We start from the raw sequence: 22,342 nt of genomic DNA on the forward strand, positions 1-22,342 counted from the left end.
CAGGGCGAGACCTTAAGAAGTACCATGTCACCCACCTGAAATTCCAACTTAGATCGACGTCTGTCCGCATAACTTTTCTGCCGACTCTGAGCGGTTTGCAATCGCTGTCTAATCTGTTGTATCTTCTCGGTAGTTTGCAGAACTACCTATGTCCGATCCATTACCCTGTGTCCGACCTCACCCCAACATATTGGGGTTCTACATCTCCAACCATACAACAGCTTAGAAGGCGCGGCGCCAATAATGGAATGATAGCTGTTGTTGTAGGCGAACTCTACAAGCGATAGGTGGGAATCCCAACTCCCATCGAAGTCAATGACGCATGCCCTCAGCATATCCTCGAGGGTCTGAATGGTTCGCTCACTCTGTCCATCGATCTTCGGATGGAACGATGTACTAAAGTGCAGCCACGTACCCAATTCCACATGGAACTTCTGCCAAAAACGGGAAGTAAACCTGACATCCCGATCGGAAATGATAGAGACTGGAACCCCATGGCGAGAGACAATCTCGCTGACGTACATGTCGGCCAATTTCTCAGCTGACGAAATCTCCCGTATGGCCAAGAAACGGGTACTCTTGGTTAGTCGATCCATGATGACCCATATAGCATCGAACCCCTTCGCCATCCTTGGCAACTTTGTAATGAAGTCCATCGTGAACTGCTACCATTTCCACATGGGAATCTCCAGAGGCTGCATCTTACCATGTGGCCTCTAATGCTCGGCCTTGACCATCCTACAGGTCAGGCACCTCTCAACATACCAAGCAATTTCTCGCTTCATATCGGGCCACCAGTAACTCAAACTTAGATCGCGGTACATCTTGGTGGCCCACGGGTGTATAGAAAAGTGAGACTTATCAGCCTCATTCATCACTGTCTGCCAGACCCCTCCGGACATCGGAACCCAAACCCGACCGTGTCAGGTCAATAATCTGCAACTATCCTGAACAAACCAGGTGCTCTTGCCCTTAATCCTCTCAAACTTCCAGTTCTCTGGCCTCATGCCCTCAACCTGAGCATCCCTAATCAAGCTCATAAGCGGGGAAATCCACTGCTATCCTCATACACCTTGCTGGGGTAGAAGACCCAACTGACTTGCGGCTCAAAGTGTCCGCAACCACATTCACTTTACCAGGATGGTAAAGGATCTCACAATCATAGTCCTTGACTACATCCAGCCACCTGTGCTGCCTCATGTTCAGGTTCGGCTGATCCATGATGTGTCTCAAACTCTTGTGATCCGTGTATATATTGCAACGGACCTCGTAAGGATAATGCCTCCCAATCTTGAGAGCGAATACCACCGCTCCCAACTCAAGATCGTGCGTAGGGTATCTCGTCTCATGCGGCTTCAGCTGCCATGATGCATAAGCTATCACTCGTCCCCTCTGCATGAGGACTGCCCCCAAGCCTGTGATGGATGCATCACAAAATACTACAAAATCCTCAACTCCCTCGGGGAGCGTCAACACTGGCGCCTCACATAAACAACGCCGGAGGATCTCAAACGCCCTATGCTGCTCAGGGCCCCACTGGAAATCCACTCCCATCCTCGTTAGACGAGTGACGGGTACTGCAATCTTGGAGAAATCTCGAATGAATCTCTGATAGTACCCTGCTAATCCCAAGAAACTCCTGATGTCTGAGGGAGATTTCGGAATCTCCCACTGCATAGCCGCCTCGACTTTGGCCGGGTCGACCAAAATCCCCTCCTATTTAACGAGATGTCCGAGGAACTGGACCTCTCGTAACCAAAACTCACACTTCGAGAACTTGACATGCAGCCGTTCTCGCCGCAGATCCTCCAGCAGCTCTCTGAGGTGCTACTCGTGCTGCTCTCGGGTATTGGAATACACCAAGATATCATTTATGAACACAATGACCGAGCAATTGAGCATCGGTCTGCAAACCCGATTCATCAAATCCATAAACACTGCCGGCGCGTTGATGAGCCCAAACAGCATCACCACGAACTCGTAATGACCATAACGAGTCTGAAACGTGGTCTTCTCCACATCTTCCTCTCTCACCATAGCCTGGTGATACCCGAATCTCAAATTGATCTTGGAAAACCAAGATGCACCATGCAGCTGATCGAAAAGATCATCTATCCTCGGGAGTGGATAACGGTTCTTCACCGTTAACTTGTTGAACTCCCTATAGTCAATAGACATCCTGTGCAAACCGTCCTTCTTCCTGATGAAAAGGATCGGTGCTCCCCATGGAGAACTACTTGGGCGAATAAACTGCTTACCCAGCAGCTCCTGCAGTTGAGATGCCAACTCCTGCGTCTCTGGCGGTGCCAGAAGGTACGACGCCTTAGCGGTAGGGGCCGCACTCGGCACTAGATCAATCCTGAACTCTACCTGCCTCTCCGGAGGCACACCAGGTAACTCCTCTGGAAATACATCAGCAAACTCTCTAACCACTGGAACCTCTGAAACTGAAGCATGATCCCCAATCCGCGTATCTATCACATACGCTAGATAACTGGCACATCCGTGCTGAATGAACTGCCGAGCCCTGGCGGCTGAACAAAACCCTGTTCCCACTCTGGTGCCCTCGCCATATACCACTAGTTCTCCCCCACTTGGGGTTCGAACCACCACTCGCTGTCCCTCACAATCGATCATGGCGCCAAACGACTAAGCCAATCCATCCTTACGGTCACACATACTTCCCTCATGGGAATAGGAATCAAATCTATCGGGAAGGATACCCCAAAAATCTCCAACTCGCATCCCCGGTAGACCGAAGAAGCAGAAACCCCGTGCTCGTTGGTGATCGAAACTAGGAACAGACACTCAAGCTTATCTACCGGCACACTGAACCCTCTATTAAAAGTCTGAGATACAAACGACCGAATCGCCCCTAAGTCAAATAAAACCAAAGCAGGCAAAGAGTTTACTAAAAACGTACCTAAACACAGGTACAACCGATAAGCATAACACATATATAATAACTGGAACAGAAAGTAGAAACATACCAACAACCACATCCGGTACTGCCTTGGGCTCCTCGGCCGTGAGCTGGAAGGCCCGCCCCTGAGCCTTCGGAGGCTCCACCTTGACTGGCCTCCCATCCCCTATCCTCAAAGTAGTCGGTGCGGAACCTTGCGCCGACTTGGCGGCGAGCTGCGGACAGTTGGTCTTCACATGACCAACCTGATGACAATGGTAACAAATCCTCATATCTGCTGGAGGGGCGGACTGGCGACAGTCCCTGGTATAGTGCCCCTCCTTGCCACATTTGTGGCAACCACCTCCTGCTCAACAAACCCCAGAATGACCCCTACCACACTTTCCACAAGTGCGGCTCTGCTGACCCCCGGTCCAAGTATCAGCGGTCTTGGACCGCTTAGGTGCCGACTGAGACTGTGCCAGAACCTGACGCTGCTCCTTCAGCTGCAACTCTATCTCCAACTCACGCCACGTCGCCACCTCACGGCTTCCTGAAGATCCAGGAGGGTATCACAACGTTGTGTAGAAACGAACTGTCGAATATCAGTCTTGAGCATACTCCGATAACGAGTCATCTGAGACTGCTCTGAAGCAAACTCCGGGAAAACCATAGCCTTCTCCATAAACATACGAGCGATCTCCATCATAGACTCCCCATCCTGCCTCAATGTCAAAAAATCCTGAGCAAGCCGCTCCTACTCAACGCATGGAATGTAGCGGGTGCGGAACATATCCCGGAACTGCTCCTAAGTGACAGCAGCTCTCTGATCATCAATATACGATATGGTCGTCAATCTCCACCAATCCTTGGCCCCAAGCCTCAGCAGGTTCAGGGCAAACCTGACCTTCTGGTCAGTAGGGCATGAACACGTGAAGAAACAGCCCTCCACGTCGGATAACCACCTCATAGCCCTGATCGCATCCTGTATACCGTCAAACGTCGGGGGCTTCGTGTTATCGAAGTTTTGGTACTGGAAAGCCCTGCCGGCTCCTCCTCCAACCCCTGTCGTGGTTACAACCGATGTGGCTGCATATCGCTCATCAAAGTACTCAACCATCGCGGTCTTAATCGACCCAAACATCTCTGGCAGCTGCGCTAGGAACTCCGTAGCAATCTCATCATGCAGAATCTCCCGGATCCTGGCATCCAACTCCTTTGTCCCTATTTGTACTATGGGCTCAGGTGCTACTGGCACCTCCAACCCTTCGTCTCCCAATCGTGATCCTGATCCTGAACCGGATCCAATAGTAAAACGTCTCGTCACCACCATACTTAAAAATATACCCAAGACGTCAGCTAAACAACATAATATCAGGAGATCAATTCCCATAACCCTAGGGGTTGTGACTTCCTTTCTACGCATATGGGTCATGTGCTTTCAGTAGTACGGGCCCATACTACCTTCCACACCTACCCATATCTGTCTCAAGTATCACCACAACGCCCTAACACTATCATCAACATAATATGCGCTCAACCCTCGCTCCTAAGGGAATATCGACTATCTCGCAACTGGTCTCACAACATCTCACAACTCACACATCTATGGAACTTCCACCAGCCCTGCAGCACTAGTGTATGCTAGCCACACATAACGCTGGACCCGATAGACTTTCAAATATCCAATCCTACACTAAGGTCGAATCATACATTCTCAGGTTATAAGATCTTGATTATAAACAGCCTTGATGCATACACTAAACATCTACAGTTATGATGTCAATTCCATTTACAAGAAACCCTAGGCTAGTAGGCATCATATAATAAGGCAAGTCTATCATGCGATTCCTGAAGATCCCTAGTCTAGCACTAGCATGTTGTTCTAACATATCATAATATCAAATAACTGTATGATATTTTAGGGTTTACTTACAGGCTTCGGCTGATCGTACCCTCTGCACCCTCCATCCTTTATTTTGAAAATCGTTTTAGAATTTTATTCCGAAAATTCCATTGATTTGAGACTGGATGCACACAAGTGTTCCTCCAATTCATTCTAACCAAGGCTCTGATACCAACTTGTAACAACCATAAAATTTTACGCCAAATTTAAACTTTTTCAATCATAAGCACAACCAAATAGTATTTGCTAACAAAATGTTTTCAAATAATTATTCATCAGAGTGTCCCAATAACCAGATTATAAGGATGAGGAGCAGTATTGTCACGCCTTCGCCTTGCCATGCTCTCTTGAAGTACCTGAAACAATAAACTGAAAACTGTAAGCCCGAGGGCTTAGTGAGCTACCCCCAAAATACCAATACCGCATTGATAATACCATATTAGTAACAGACAATCAACAACATGCATACTGGGCCATCGGCCTCACTGGACCGCCCTGCAGTGCCTACAGTCTATCTGAATCTATCCCGAGCCTTCGGCATGACTGGACCGCCATGTGGGCCTACAGTCTCTCTGGATGGCTCATAGGGTATGTTGGCCTTCAGCACAAAGCAGGACCGCCTGAACCCAACCCACAAGCAATAACCACGTGCGCATAACTAACATATACTGGTATATACAAACATCAAACATATCTATCACACCGACCTAGTCGGTCACGAACATATCAATCCCTATGGATCATAAGAGCATAACTTACTGTCTATCCTGATTCCGATCTAACAAATCATAACCACATGTAGCATACCATAACAATAACATCTAAAGGGCCGGCCTTGGTGCCTTAGACCCTATTGATATAGTAAGGATAACTCAGCTTGCATATGTCGACTCAGAAGATAAATTCCAACTCTCGGATCACTGCCAAGGACTCCGCCACCTATTACCATAATATAATCACCCCCATAAGCCAACTAATCAACCCCTGGTTAAAGTCAAAGTCCTTAGTCAAGGTCAACAGTCGATGTTGACCCTAACTCGCTGAGTACCCTCGGTTACTTGCCGAGTTCCTTGAAGTACTTGTCCACTCGCTGAGTCAATGGAGCGACTCGTCGAGTTCCTTTGGTTTACGATCGAACTCTAAGGCCACTCGTCGGGTTTTCTTCTTGCAACTCGACGGTTACACATGCATACATAAATTGGGGAAACCTCATCCGACTCGCCGAGTTGTTCGTATAACTCGTCGAGCCTACGGAAATCTTCATCGGACTCACCAAGTTGTTCATCCAACTCGTCGAGTCCAGGCCTATCTTCATTTGACTCGTCGAGTCAACCTTGCGACTCGCCGAGTTCCTTCAGTCCTTAAGCCATACAGACTCTTTTAAGCCATGCAGTGGCTCCAAATTTCAGATCCAAGCTTCTAAGGCATGCTTTTCACGTAAAGTTGCAAACTTTACGTGCATGCATGGCTAAAAAGGCTCTTAATGTCAAATCCAAGCTCACAATGGGGTTTCATACACAAGGAAGACTTCATACAAGGCTAAACTCGAAGCTTTATGACTCTAGAACCCAAGAAGGGTCCATATCTGAAGTTACAACTTCAGATGTAGCTCATATCTCACAATATTATCTCATTCAGACCATAAAAACCCTTGATCTCCACCAAATGAGGTCTAGAAGGAAAAAGAGGTAAAGGTGACGACTTGATACCTTCAAATGATGCTAACTGAGGTAGATCTCGGATTCCCACACCTTCCTTGCTCCTATCCTCTTACTCTCCAAGTTCTTCATTTCGAAAAACCTTCTTTCCACGCTTAAAACACACAAGAATGAAGCACTACACGAATTAGGGTTTCTATGAGCTCTCAAGGACTGCAAAGAGGCCAAATGAGGCTTATGCTTCCTTAATTAGGGTGCAGAACCCCAGGATTTAGGGTTTCATCTGCCAGCACCTACTCGTCGAGTTTTTTCCTGGACTCCGCGAGTAGGTCACTAAATACGAGATCCAACCCGCTGCTACTGGACGAGTAGGGCAACCAACTCGTCGAGTAGGTCTTAAAAAAAAATTTCATTCAAATCAACACCTGAGACTCGGGGTGTTACATCATCCCTTGCTCCAACTCTCCACTCTGATTCCTATGGATGGCTTTTCAAGTAAAGTTGACAACTTTACTAGCATGTATGGCTTAATGGGACTCTAGAGCTCAAAAGAGCTTAATGGATGGTCTTAACTCATGCTTGAACTCAAAAACTCCATAAAGCATGCACCTTTATGAGTGAGGGACTCATAAAATGTCCATATCTACTAGATTGAGCTCCTAAAAAAACCTTAGCTCACCAAGACCAAGCAAAACAGACTAAAATGGCCAAAAACCATCCCAAAGTAGATCTATGCAATGAATACCCAAGATAGAGACTTTATACCTCAGAAGACTTGAAATGGAGATGCTAACACTGGATCTCTATGCTCTTCTCTAGAGGTTGAGTCTTTCACCTTCTTCTTCTCTTGCACAAACCACCAAGAATCTTCTTTCAATCTCTAAGCTTCAGCCGAAGTACTCTAGGGTTTCATGAACGTCAAAAAGGGGTGGTGGTTGACTTAAAATAGCCAAAGGGGTGGAGTATGCCCCGCTTACCCCTTAGTACGCCCGATGTACTCACAAACCACCCGCGACCATTTATCTTTATATGCTGGGCGTACCCAGCCAAACACGTGCATGCATCCTTGCATGCATGGGACTGATCTGCCAAATATTTCCATTAGGGGCCAAAACTATCAATAACTTCAAAATACCATAACTCCCTCATCCTAAGTTCATTTCCAGCGAACCTTAAATCCACAAAAAGGTGGCGAGAAACCCTACACTCCTAACAACATACCCAGACCTTAAAACCTCTCGAACAAAACCCAAAATCCAGAAAAGATTGAGATATCCAATTACGATTATAACCTTGGCCTCTGAAGACACAACCGAACACTTGGATCACTTATAATATGACATCCACATCCGAATTGGGCCAAATCCTTCCTTTCCCAAGGCCCTAAGCCTTACGACAACTGTTGACTGGGTCGCAACCCCGAGCAACGAAGCAAATCCAAAACCGAGTGTTATACAATTTGTGGTTTTGGTGGAGAAGTTAGACCACCTCATAAAATTATGTCATTATTATATGAGTCTTTAAAGAAAAATTATATCTAAAAATAATCAAACTACACCTAAAAGCTCAAATTTATTGAAAATTTAATAGTTTGTAATTTGTAATAACATGACATGATGAAAACTGAAGTTTGTATACCAATTATCTATTTGCAAAAAGTAAAATAGGGAGGAGCGGAAAAAATCACTGATATGTGATTTCATTTGAGTAGCTTAAGCCAACTTTTCATCCTTAATCGCACAATACGCTCTTCTACATATTGTAGCTTGAGTTTTCATGTTGTTTCCTTGAGCCTTGACTCAACCTTTAGAGGAATAACATGAAAAAAAATACCTCATAGTTGAATCCCATATCCTTGTAACTAAATTTATATCAACATCACCAACATCTTCCAAAGAAAAAAAATATAACACCAACAGAAGAGAAAATGCAAATATGGTTCATCGGTTCATCCTTCTCAATTTAACTAAATACTAAAAAAAATTAAAAAAATTCTGAAAAAAGTGCATCCAAACCACAATGTAGTGGTGTTGATTATGATGGCATGTGCGGAATAGAAAAGATCTAGTGAATCATCATGCAAAATCAAGAACACAAGGAGTAAATAAATCTTTGTAAGCTCATATTAGATCTAGAAAGAATATACGAATGGGTTTGTACAAAGTTTCTCTCTCTAGTCTAACACTCCAAATGGCTCCTTTACATAAAATGAGTGCCACTCACTTCCTTATAAAGGAAAAGCAACTCATTACACACACAAGTGGGTAAAGCCTCATCCAAGCGTGACTTTGCACCCTAACATTATCCCCTCAAAGTTAGGATTGGATGCCCGACTTCAATATCCAACGAGCTAGCGCGATCAAGACCAAACTCCCCCTCGAATTATCACCGATCTTCAAGATCCGCAAAGAATATCCGAGAAACCCACTTCGAATACCCATCATTGTCTCCCTTTTTATAATCAAAAAATGATTATAAAACCCATTAAGGGTGAGAAGTGCCCGATGAATGAACAATACAATACTCCCCTTGATGTGTACCAAAAATGAATCACCAAAAATCTTGCACGGAAAAACAATCACGAAAAAGCCTAAAAAAATTTCCAATTTGTGAAAATTTTTGACTTTTTGGGTGAAAGTTGCAAGATTTTTCAAAAACCGGGTAGAAATTGTCACTTTCTGAAACTTGTAGGGACTCATTGCGCCAAAAACAGCCAAATATGTGAAACTCTACCCCATTTTCGAAACTGGGCATAAAGTGTAAATTCACACAAACTGCAGGCCTGAAATTCATATTTTTCAATTTCTGAGCAAAATTAGTCCATTTTCGAATTTGGGCAAAAACAGTCGAACATACGAAAGTTGCAGGGACAAATTATGAAAATTCTTTATTTTCCTTCAAAGCACACGAAACTTTGCCTATTCGTACGAAAGTTTAGGGGCCATTTTCGTAACATTTGCTTTCTTCTTCAATTCGTACGAAACTTAATCAATTCATACGAAACTTCATCTGCCCATATAAATGAAAATATTTTAAACTTTCTTCTTCCCTTAGTACGAAATAGAATCAAAATTTCCCACTTCATCGATTTCGTTCCTTCTCATATTGACATCAATATCAATACTTCGTTTTTCAGTAACAAACATCCAAAAACTCGTCGACATCCAAAAATCACACCTTTCGAAATCACAAATCAAAATCCGATCATCGACATCAACTATTGAATCTCTCGTCGCTTCGCGTTTCCAAATAATCAACCATCGACATTGATTTCTGTTGTACACAAATCGACTATTGACTTACAAACCCAGATCGTTACTAATCGTCAAAACTGAATCAATATCAACCTCCAAAATCATCGACAACACGATTGAGTTCATAGCCTTTGACATCAAAATTCAAATCTTCGATTCCTAGTCATCTAGACTTCGTTCCCAAATACAACCACTCAATCAACAAATCCATCGATCGACATCAAAATCGACTTCATGACTCCAAATCAAGCATCAGACTCCAATAAACGAATTCTAAACTTTCGATTCAACATCAAGTAACAGCGAGTGTCGACTCCAATACTGAATTCCAAATCAACAATAGACAATCCACATATGCAAATCTTCAAAATCCAATACTTCGCTTTAACTATCAAACACTCTAAATCGAATTCGTTAATTAACATATAGCCTTCCCAAATCAAGACATTGACCTGTAACCATTCAACTGTTTACTTCGTCCTTTGATTTTCAGTAACCCAAATCATCAATCCCTTCGAACATCGACTCAAAACTCTTTCCAGTTCTTTATCAAAATCTTCAAAAACGACTTAGACCCCTTGGACATCAAATTGTCGAATTCCAGTATATCATTCTTCGAAAAATGACATCAACCATCAATCCATTGATTTCAAAAGCAATCATCCAGCCATCGACTTTAATCAACTAGAATCCGTCATCAAGAACATGGACACAGAATCAACTTATTCAAAATTCTCTACTTTAATTTTCTGCTTAGTTGACTTTTTGAAATCAAAGTACAAGAAACAACAATTCTACGATTCCATCACCAATTTTTAGATCAAACAAAGAATCTTCAACTTGTTCTTCATTACATTTAAGTGTTCTTGACCAAGATTCATAAGAACTCAAAATCAATTTCCGATTTCAAAGTCTAGATACGAACAAACCTGATTTCATCATACACAAATCATCTAAAATCGATTTCTAAGTTCAGATTAATAATCAACAACAAATGATTATTAGAGATGAAGGAATGAAATCCGGAATTAAGAACAACCGATTAATGAACAATCAATGAATGAACAACAGATGAAGAACGAAAATAAACTTGGAACAAATGTACAACTCGGTAATACAGGCGTACACACAGATCAACAATTGTTTGATATCGATTAATATGAGATACGAATGATAGGTATTCTGATGGAATTTTACTTTAAACTAAATTGTAAACAGTAACGAACAAAATTTGGTCTCAAACACTGTTGTGAACAGTAATAGACTACGATCATTTGGGCTTAAAGTGATTCAATGTGAACAGTGTATGAGATTATTTGGGCTCTAGATTCAAACAATAACAAATTCATGATTTTTGGATCAATTGTGGTTGGATGAACAGTAATGATCATTTGGAAAAAAAAATTGATTGGGCTTGATCTAAAAAAAAATTGTTGGATCAACAATGGGGTTGAAACGGATTAGATCCAACGATGCAAATCGATCAAAAATGAAAATCGTAAAATATGAATCAAAATCATGGACGTTTTGGAATCCATTTGAGAATTTGAGATACTTTTTTGACGAATCTAGTTCCATTTTCAACAAACGAATCAAATTTAGAAGATCTTGGTTCTTTTGTTGGAATGAGAAAATCTCCAATTTGAACATTGTACCACCCATTATGCGAGATGTACAACTTCTTCTTCGTGTTCTTCGTCAAACCAAGAACATCTTCAAAAGAACCAATAACATTTTTGGGTTTTGACTTCAAATTCAATGCAACCTTGGAAAATTGTTGCTTCGGAACCCAAATTTGTTTCACAGATTTCGACTTCACACAAACATTTGAATAAACGCGCTTGTTTTTGCATTTAATCTTCTTCTTCTTTTTCTTTCTCATCTTTTTGCATCTTGAAGACTTGATTTCACGAACAAACCCACTTTCCACAACTTGAACATTTTGAGTTTGAATCGAATTCTTTGGAGTTTGATACTTGTAAATTTCTTGGATCACCGGCTTCCGATAAGGAATCATTCCTTCAAACGCATCACAAGAACACAAAATATCATCGGTTTGAACTCCAATCGAGCATAAAACTTTTTCATAATGAGAATCAACTTGAACTCCTTTTTCTTTAACATCAAGAACATCACATTGAACTCCATTGTCAAGAACTTCAACAAACTTAAGAGCATGAAGATCATTTGGGTCTTCAATAAGAAAAACATATTTCTTTTTGAACAAATATTTTTTCTTCTCCATTCTTATCACTACTACGTTTTGATATGGACCATGTAATATCAGCCAACCATTTGATCTCAAAAAGTGGTTGAAATATCAAGTTTCCATGATCATCCATAAGAAATCATAGTTTCCCAATATATCAAATTGTTCACCAACCCATAATATTGATCTTTATTGACTTTGTATTTGATATCTTCAACGATCACAATCCAAGAAATGTAAGACAAATTCACCATGATCACAAAAACTTGAGGATTTCTAGAGAGAGAAAGTGATTGCAAATGGGTTTTCTAGAGAGAGAAAGTGATACAAACAAGTATTCTAGAGAGAGAAAGTCGAATTATGGATCAAATCAAGGAACTATTCGATTTGTAGAACATAAAACACTCTCTAAACACGAAGATCAATAAGAACATGAAGAATCACCAAATCAAGACAACCATCAAGGATCAATTCTTGATCCAATCAAGAACACCCGCTCTGATACCAATTGTAGTGGTGTTGATTATGATGGCATGTGCGAAATAGAAAAGATCTAGTGAATCATCATGCAAAATCAAGAACACAAGGAGTGAATAAATCTTTGTAAACTCATTAGATCTAGAAAGAATATACAAATGGGTTTGTACCAAGTTTCTCTCTCTAGTCTAACACTCAAAATGGTTCCTTTACATAAAATGAGTGCCACTAACTTCCTTATAAAGGAAAAGCAACTCATTACACACACAAGTGGGTAAAGCCTCATCCAAGCATGACTTTGCACCCTAACACACAACAAAAAAGGGATCCGTACATTGACCTTCGTTGTTGTTATTGTTCTAAGGCTAGTTTCACAATTTCAATAATCATGTTCTTTTAAACCCTAATACAAAACAAAAGAAAATTATATCATAAAATAGAATCAAATCATCTAAAATTAGTGCAACTTAAATACTCAAAATATCATCATAATTTATCCATTTTTTCATTGATAAGTATTATACATAATGTAAGGTCTAATTTTCACGTATTCGCTTTTAACCCTTGGGTTGTGTTTGTTTGCAAGAATAGTCCCCAACAACATTTTCGTAAATCCACACACAGCTTAGTATGCGGGGCGTACACCTAGGTATGCACAGCGTATTAGGTTCTATGCTAGTTAGCTAAGCGTATGCTAGTACGCAAGGCGTATGCAGCCTGGGTGTAAACCCTAAATTTTAGGGTTTAGACCCTATTTAAGCACCTTTATGGACTCATGCACCCTCTTATCTTCAACACCCTTCCTCATTTTGAAACCCTAAAGTGTATGAGTGTGTTATGAAGCTTGAAGAGCCGTTTTTGGTTTTGTTTTGGAGCCCTGGAGTAGAAGGAAGAATCATGAGGTTGTGGTATTTCTCTAAAGGCTTTGGATCTAACATTTTCTCCTCATTGTGCATCTTTTGGAGGTAAAAAGCTTCAATGTTGGTGTATGTTTCTTATGGATCTTGTTCTAACCCTAAGTTGTCACGTTTTTGTCCACAACTTAATCCTTGTGAGTAAGAGGTACTCCAAGACGTTTGAGTTGTCCTTTTAGTGGTTTTGAGGGGTGTTAGGTCATAAAAATGTGCTTTTGGTCGCTAGTTTCTCCCCTTGCATGTGCTAGAGTGTCTTAATCGGTTAAGAAGTTAGGGTTTTTGGAGCTAAGGTCTTAATAGCCATGCTAAACCATAAAGTTGGAAACTTTATGGTTAAGGACATCTCTTTTAGCCTAGATCTGGATTTTAGACGTAAATGCTTAAGGAATAAGCACTTAATGGCTTAAGTGGAGAGCAGCCGTGTATGCTGGGTGAACCAGGGTACACTGTTCGTATGTGGTCAGCTCTTCAGTCCTTGGTCAACCATGCAGTACGCCCCGCGTCCAACGTACTCACTGAGTCAGCTTGGCTGACTTAGTTGTCTTCGACCTGGATTCTGACTAAGGTTTGACATATGGGTATTTTAGGTATTTGAGTGGTAGTCCGAGTTTTGGTTACTGTTATTCGTAAAGTAGCATGGGTTTCAGAGCAGCGTGTCGTTTCAGCTTTTCTTCTATCTGTGAGGTGAGTCTTTTTACCACCTTAATTGGACCGAAGGCACCAAGGCCGACCCACTGTATTGTATGAGTAAAAATTGTATGTTGACGTATCATATTGTCTAATGTGATTGTATGTTTTTTGTATGGATTTGATTTAGGCTCATTGTCGTTATAGACTCGGGGTTGATACGGACCCAGGGGGTTGATTCGGACCTGACACGACTACTGATGTTATTTTGGGTTGATACAAACCTGACACAGCCACATGTTGTTATATTATATGCATGTTGTATGTGGTATTTTGTGAAACTCGCTAAGCTTTTGCTTACAGTTTGTTTGTGATTTCTGGTACATACGGTACAAAAGGGAAGGGCTCGACATGATCGCTTTGCATCTACCCTTGTGACATATTTTCCTTATGATTCTGATGTGTACTCTGAGTCTTATTTGACATACGTTGGTTGGTTCCTTATGAATACTTGATGGTTTTTTGATTAAAATCAAAATGAAAATTTTATCATTGTTTTGGGACGTTACACATAAATCAAACCAAAAATATTAAAATCATAAAATTTGGCACATAAGTGAAACATCTCAGAGAAAGTATCCCCACAGTAACTAAAACTCGTTAAAACTTGAGAACCCTAAAACATAGTGGGGTGTAGTTGTCGGACATTAGGGTTTAGGGTTGTACTCCAAGAACATAAAAATCATGGGGACGAAGCTCATGATTCAGGAATATCTTTAAGCTCGCAAAGATATGATCAAGTAAGAAGGGGGAAAGCGAAAACCTAAATTGATGCAAGCCAACAAGCGCCTGTTTGCAAAACAAATCTTGAACAACACATGTTTTTGTACCTTGCTTGCATTTTGCAACAATCCGTTAACAAAATACCTTTAAATAAAAAAAACTACAATTTAAATTAAACCTAAAAATGAGAAAAGAAAGAGAAGGATTAGTGATCAAAACTCCAAGGTGTGTGCGTCTGATGTATCGACTTTGAGGCGTTGGAAGCTTCAAACATCAGACAAGGTAGGTTTTAGTCGTTTTCAAGGGTTATGCTGATGGAGGATACGGTGATAGATGGAATGGTGATCCTTAGCATACTTAAAGCAAAAAAGGAATAAGCCCTAAGTTATAATTTCTAAAAAATCATAAATGAAGAGAATTAAACATGAAGCTAACGAAGAAAGAAAAAAGATAAACATCGGTGGTAGTAGTAAAGCATGGTGGTGATTGGTGAAGGGCAATGAGTTTTGAGTGAGGGTTATGAAACGTGGTTTTCCAATGATGGTCTGCTCAACAATGACCAATTTGTATAATGCTTCCAATTTATATGAACAGAGAATGTTGTGGATGGCGAGATACATAAAGGAGCCAGTTTAAAATAATAGTTCCAAGTGAAACCGATACACATGGAAGAGATAGGATGGTTGGGTTAAAACCAAAAACTGGAAAAATACGTAGAGTGACTGGTATACGTATGTGTGTATAGACAATAGAAAGAGGGTGTGTGTATATACCTCTGATTGCATCCTTTCTCAATTCTACAATAGATAGAAAGAAAAAGAGGGAGAAAGAGGATAGATTGATTAGGGGTTTAACCAACCAAAAGAATGAAGAAGAAACACTGACACTAACGTGTCTTAAGATCAACAACATAAACAAAGTATTTACCTTTTGAGTTCGATTGTCGGCAGCGACCGACAATAAAGAAGAATATCTTGGAGTCTACAGTTTTTCTAGAGAGGGGAGAGAAAATGGTTTAGAGAGAGTTTGTATTTCAAAAATTGAATTCAGATGAATAAATAAGAGCGATATGCAGATGGGAGAAGGGAGGAGTGATGGTGAAAGATGAATGCTCGTTAGGTTTTCTGTGGTGGTAGACACAGACAAGTGGTTAGAACACTCACGGTTAGGGCTTATCTAAGAGAAGGGAGTAGGGTAGGTGGTGGAGCAGTACTTGGATGTGGGTTGTTTATGGCAATGCGGAACAACGATTAAGGGCTATGTTGGTAAAGATATACAAGGAATGCGGGCCAGAATCGAGATATATTTGCACAGATATCGAGATTTAATGTAGACTTGGTCACAAATGATTAAAAGGGCCGAGCCAAAAGTTAGAGAGAAGATACTTATGCATCAAGTAATTTTAATCAGTGTTAAGTAATTTGTATTACATCATGTTTAATATTATTTTATTTATAACTGGTTGTACTTTAAGTTTAAAGAGTTGAACGTTTTTAAAAAAATATTATTATTATATTAAATCTATTTATAGAATAATAAGATTTTTTTAAAGGTAGCATATATATATATATATATATATATATATATATATATATATATATATATATATATATATATATATATATATATATATATAGTAAAAATGAAATGAAGTTTTGTTTTTTTATACATATAATTTTGCAGGACCACATATTTTAGTAACATGGAAAATGCAAAAACGAGGTTGACCTACGAAAGTTGTGGTATTCGAAGAAAAGTTTAATACTTTAGACTAATTTTATCATTTTATCTAAACAGGATTAATTTATATAAAATATTTAATTTGATTATTTTTGGGATATAGGTAAATAAACCTCCTCCAATGATGGATGTCTGTATGGGTGCATAGGTGGATGTACAAATGAAGTTCAAATAAGATTCCGCTAAAATAAATGCACCTTTGTTGAAAACGTAATCATATCAGAAAAGGAATCACTTTCAACTTGATAATGCCCTATAAAAAATTAACGGATTATTTTTCTATTCTGCAAAATTTGTATTGAATATCGTCATCAAATCAAAGCATCGTACGTAGGATCCTCCTAAAAATAACGTATTCACACCATTTGACACCCAGGACTGTGACGGAGATAGTCCGCATGCATCTAATATATGACGATCCCCACGAGTCCACTACCGCCATTGATCTCTTCGTCTTCCTTGTTTCTCCCAAATGCATTATCCCTCTGCCGGTTTGTTAGGTAAAATGATCCACAATCTCTCTCTTGATTCAAATTATTCCCTCCAGTTGTACTCCATTCTTCTATATTATGTCGTTTTCCAATTCTATATAAACCGACTGCATATTTAGTCCATGACCATCTTCACCGCCACCTACCAACATCATATCACCATTAGCCAGCAGCGATGAACACCCTCCTCCAGCTTCAATGCCTAACCCCAGTTGATAACATGTTGACGAAAACTGTCTCTCTTAGAGCCCGACAACTCGAAACCCCTCATCTAGTGTACAGTCAAACTTTGCACCACCAAACCCCGCCGTCAGAGAAGAAAGGGTGGTGTTCTTGTGGCTGCACTAAGTGCAATGACCCGACGGTTCCATACGACTACTTTGAGGTTGTTCTGGATTACATTAACGATATGCTCATGGGGGAAGATGATGACCTGATCAACAAATCATCCATGTACCATGATTGTTCTGCTCTCCAAGCCAAGGAGAAATCGTTCTATGATGTTCTTGCCCAGAAACAACCTACTTTTCCTTCCAGCATTGAAGCATTGGATCTCAATTTGTCTTCGAGTCAACTTCCCGGAAGCCATTTTGTTGGCAATCCGACAGGGGTTTCTCAGAGGGGAAAGAAGAACCAGAAACCGTCGAAATGTGGTGGTTCTGAGCAACACAGGAGTAACAAGCACTTAGCGGGTGGTCGTCGTGAGGAAGAGCTAATGGAGACTGAAATCACAGCCAAGATCGACAAGCTCCTACTTTGTCCGGATTCAAAGGAAGTCAGATTACATGATGAGCTCGCTTGTTGTCCCTTTGACACGCCTGCAAATCCATTAGTAAAAGGAAAACAAAGAAGAAAGAGAACTGACACCACCAAAGAGATCGTTGACTTGAAGAGTCTACTCACTCAATGTGCACAAGCCGTTTCATCAAACAACACAACAAGGGTAAGAAAATTTCTCAAGAATATACGTAATCAGTCTTCTCCTCGTGGAGATTCAGAGGAGAGAATGGCACATGACTTTGCTGATGCGCTCGAGGCCCGGTTTTTAGGCACCGGAATGGATCTTTATGCAAATTTAGCCTCGAGTAAGATCACGGTTTATGATATTGTTAAAGCTTATAAAGTTTACGTCTCGGCTTGTCCTTTCAAGAAAATATCTAATATCTATGCTACCAAAATGATTGGAAACCTTGTGAGAGGTTCACCAAAGCTTGACATCATTGATTTCGGGATCCCAATGGATTCTGGTGGGCCCCCACGTATTAGGATTAAAGGAATTGACTTTCCTTAATCGGGATTTTTCCGAATCGATAGAGTTGAAGAGACAGGAAATCGCCTAGCTGAATACTGCAAAAGTTTCAACATCCCATTTGAGTATCACGTGATAGCAAAACAATGGGATAGTGTTACAATCGAAGATCTCAAAATCAACAACGACGAGGTTCGCGTGGTTAATTGCTTGTATCGACTAAGGAATGTACCCGATGAGACCGTACTTGGAGCAATAGAGTGTCCCCGGGAGTCGATCTTGAAGTTGCTTAGGACTACCAAGCCACATATGTTCCTCCATGGGGTTATCAGTGGGAACTACAACACCCCATTCTTCTTGACAAGATTCTGTGAGGCATACTTCAACTTCTCGGTGTTATTCGATATGTTCGAGGCGGCATTGCATCGTGAAGACGAGGAGAGGTTGTTTTTTGAGAAAGAGGTGATTGGTTGGGCAATGATTAATGTGATAGCATGTGTAGGAACAAAGAGGATTGAGAGGCCGGATACGTATAAGAAGTGGCAAACTAGGAATGAGAGGGCAGGGTTTGTGGCGGTGCCGATGAACCAAGACATAATGAAGGAGGTAAGGGCGAAGGTGAAAATTAGGTTTCATAAGGATTTCATGGTGGATGATGATGGACATTGGATGGTGCAATGGTGGAAGGGGAGGGTGATCTATGTTATTTCCTCATGGAAGATAACATAGCCGTTTGATGGAGATTTATTTGGACTCATCTTTTAGATGATAAATCATTATACCTTAAAGATTGTGAGTTCAAGTCTTTCTTTAACTTTAATAAAATAAGCTATGTTGTTTTTATTATCTAAGTAAACCATAATAATATAGCAAGTTATGTTGTTTTTAGTATCCAAATATACAAAATAATGTAGGAAAACTATCGGCCTTCACGTACAATGATCATCTCTATAACTTACCTTTTGGCAAGTTGTAAAATAATTTGTAATATAAACATCAAATAAAGCTTATTAACTCATGAGTCATGATATAAAATCATTTAGTCTACTCGGTATGGGCAACACCATAAGGCATTATGTTGATTTGGCAGCTCCCATAACGGCGCCATAACACCGGAACACCGGCCCCCTCTCATGTTATTTGGTGTTATGTTAAGAAATGTTACCATGGCCACAAAAAGTAATATGAGAATCAACCAATCGAAAGTCATTATCTCACTCTCTCTCTAACATTCTTTGTATCTCTTAACATGTTATAACATGTTATAATATTTGCACACCATTTTCTACATAAATCAAATGGTGTTAAAGATGACATGGTCACAAATGATTAAAAGGTCCAAGCTAAAAGTTAGAGAGAAGATACTTATGCATCAAGTAATTTTAATCAGTGTTAAGTAATTTGTATTAAATCAAGTTTAATATTATTTTATTTATAATTGGTTGTACTTTAAGTTTAAAGAGTTGAATGTTTTTAAAATATATTATTATTATATTAAATCTATTTATAGAATAATAAGATTTTTTTAAAGGTAATATATATATATATATATTGGAAAATGAAATGAAGTTTTGTTTTTTATACATATAATTTTGCAGGACCACATATTTTAGTAACATGGGAAATGTAAAAACGAGGTTGACCTACGAAAGTTGTGGTATTGGAAGAAAAGTCTAATATTTTTGATTAATTTTATCATTTTATCTAAATAGGATTAATTTATATAAAATATTTAATTTGATTATTTTTTGGGATATAGGTAAATAAACCTACTCCAATGACGGATGTCTATGGGGGTGCATAGGTGGATGTACACATGAAGTTCAAATAAGATTCCGCTAAATTAAATACACCTTTGTTGAAAACGACATCATGTCAAAAAAGGTATCACTTTAAACTTGATAATGCCCTATTAAAAATTAACGGATTATTTTTCTATTCTGCAAAGATTGTATTGAATATCGTCAGAAACTCAAAGCATCGTACGTAGGATCCTCCTAAAAATAACGTATTCACACCATTTGACACCCACGACTGTGACGGAGCTAGTCCGCATGCATCTAATATATGACGGTCCCCACCAGTCCACTACCGCCATTGATCTCTTCGTCTTCCTTGTGTCTCCCAAATGCATTATCCCTCTGCCGGTTTGTTAGGTAACATGATCCACAATCTTTCTCTAGATTCAAATTATTCCCTCCACGTTGTACTCCAAGTTGTGCTGATTTGGCAGCTCCCATAACGACGCCATAACACCGGAACTCCACCCCCCTCTCATGTTATTTAGTATTATGTTAAGAAATGTTACCATGGCCACGGGAAGTAACGTAAGAATCAACAAATAAAAAGTCATTATGTCACTCTCTCTCTAACTCTCTTTGTATCTCTTAACATGCTATAAAATGTTATAATATTTGCACACCATTTCCTACATAAATCAAATGGTGTTAACGATGACATGGTCACAAATGATTAAAAGGGCCGAGCCAAAAGTTAGAGAGAAGATACTTATACATCAAGTAATTTTAATCAGTGTTAAGTAATTTGTATTACACCAAGTTTAATATTATTTTATTTATAACTGGTTGTACTTTAAGTTTAAAGAGTTGAACGTTTTTAAAAAATATTATTTTTATATTAAATCTATTTATAGAATAATAAGATTTTTTTAAAGGTAGTATATATATATATATATATATATATATATATATATATATATATATATATATATATATATATATATATATATATATATATATATATATATATATTGTAAAAATGAAATGAAGTTTTGTTTTTTATACATATAATTTTTACAGGACCACAAATTTTAGTAACATTGGAACTGCAAAAACGAGGTTGACATGCGGAAGTTGTGGTATTCGAAGAAAAGTCTAATATTTTTGATTAATTTTATCATTTTATCAAAATAGGATTAATTTATATAAAATATTTAATTTGATTATTTTTGGGATATAGGTAAATAAACCTCCTCAAATGATGGATGTCTGTATGGGTGCATAGGTGGATGTACACTTGAAGTTCAAATAAGATTCCGATAAAATAAATGCACCTTTTTTGAAAACGGCATCATGTCAGAAAAGGAATCACTTTAAACTTGATAATGCCCTATAAAAAATTAACGGATTATTATTCTATTCTGCAAAGATTGTATTGAATATTGTCAGAAACTTAAAGCATCGTACGTAGTATCCTCCTCAAAATAACGTATTCACACCATTTGACACCCACGACTGTGACGGAGCTAGTCCGCATGCATCTAATATATGACGGTCCCCACCAGTCCACTACCGCCATTGATCTCTTCATCTTCCTTGTGTCTCCCAAATGCATTATCCCTCTGCCGGTTTGTTAGGTAACATGATCCACAATCTTTCTCTAGATTCAAATTATTCCCTCCACGTTGTACTCCATTCATCTCATTATGTCGTTTTCCAATTCTATATAAACCGACTGCATATTTAGTCCATAACCATCTTCACCGCTACCTACAACCATCGTATCACCATTAGCCAGCAGCGATGAACACCCTCCTCCAGCTTCAATGCCCAACCCCAGTTGATAACATGTTGAGGAAAACTGTCTCTCCTGGAGCCCGACAACTCGAAACCGCTTTGCTTGTGTACAGTCAAACTTTGCACCACCAAACCCCGCCGTCGGAGAAGAAAGGGTGGTGTCCTTGTAGCTGCACTGAGTGCAATTACCCGACGGTTCCACACGACTACTTTCAGGCTGTTCTGGATTACATTAACGATATGCTCATGGGGGAAGAAGATGACCTGATCAACAAATCATCCATGTACCATGATTGTTCTGCTCTCGAAGCCACGGAGAAATCGTTCTATGATTTTCTTGCCCAGAAACAACCTACTTTTCCATCCAACATTGAAGCATTGGATGTCAATTTGTCTTCGAGTAAACCTCCCGAAAGCCATTTTGTTGGCAATCCAACAGGGGTTTCTTAGAGGGGAAAGAAGAACCGGCAACCGTCGGAATGTGGTGGTTTTGAGCAACATAGGAGTAACAAGAACTTAGCGGGTGGTCGTCGTGAGGAAGAGCTAATGGAGACTGAAATCACAGCTCAGATCGTCAAGCGCCTATTTTGTCCCGG

At 39.8% G+C, this 22,342-nt stretch overlaps 1 protein-coding gene and 1 pseudogene across 1 annotated transcript; both read left to right on the forward strand.

Annotated features, from left to right (window-relative positions):
• Positions 1-17,136: 17,136 nt before the first annotated feature.
• LOC145158756 (scarecrow-like protein 11) lies at positions 17,137-18,252 on the forward strand. The gene has a single exon (XM_079077609.1). It carries the CDS (start codon positions 17,137-17,139, stop codon positions 18,250-18,252), a length of 1,116 nt encoding a protein of 371 aa, XP_078933735.1.
• A 267-nt stretch (positions 18,253-18,519) lies between these two features.
• On the forward strand, positions 18,520-21,234 carry LOC145158757 (scarecrow-like protein 9 pseudogene; annotated as a pseudogene).
• Positions 21,235-22,342: the final 1,108 nt, after the last annotated feature.

The sequence above is a fragment of the Lactuca virosa genome, chromosome 2, assembly GCF_052849685.1.
Source record: "Lactuca virosa cultivar CGN04683 chromosome 2, Lactuca_virosa_CGN04683_v6, whole genome shotgun sequence".
In the NCBI taxonomy this organism is placed as follows: Eukaryota; Viridiplantae; Streptophyta; class Magnoliopsida; order Asterales; family Asteraceae; genus Lactuca; species Lactuca virosa.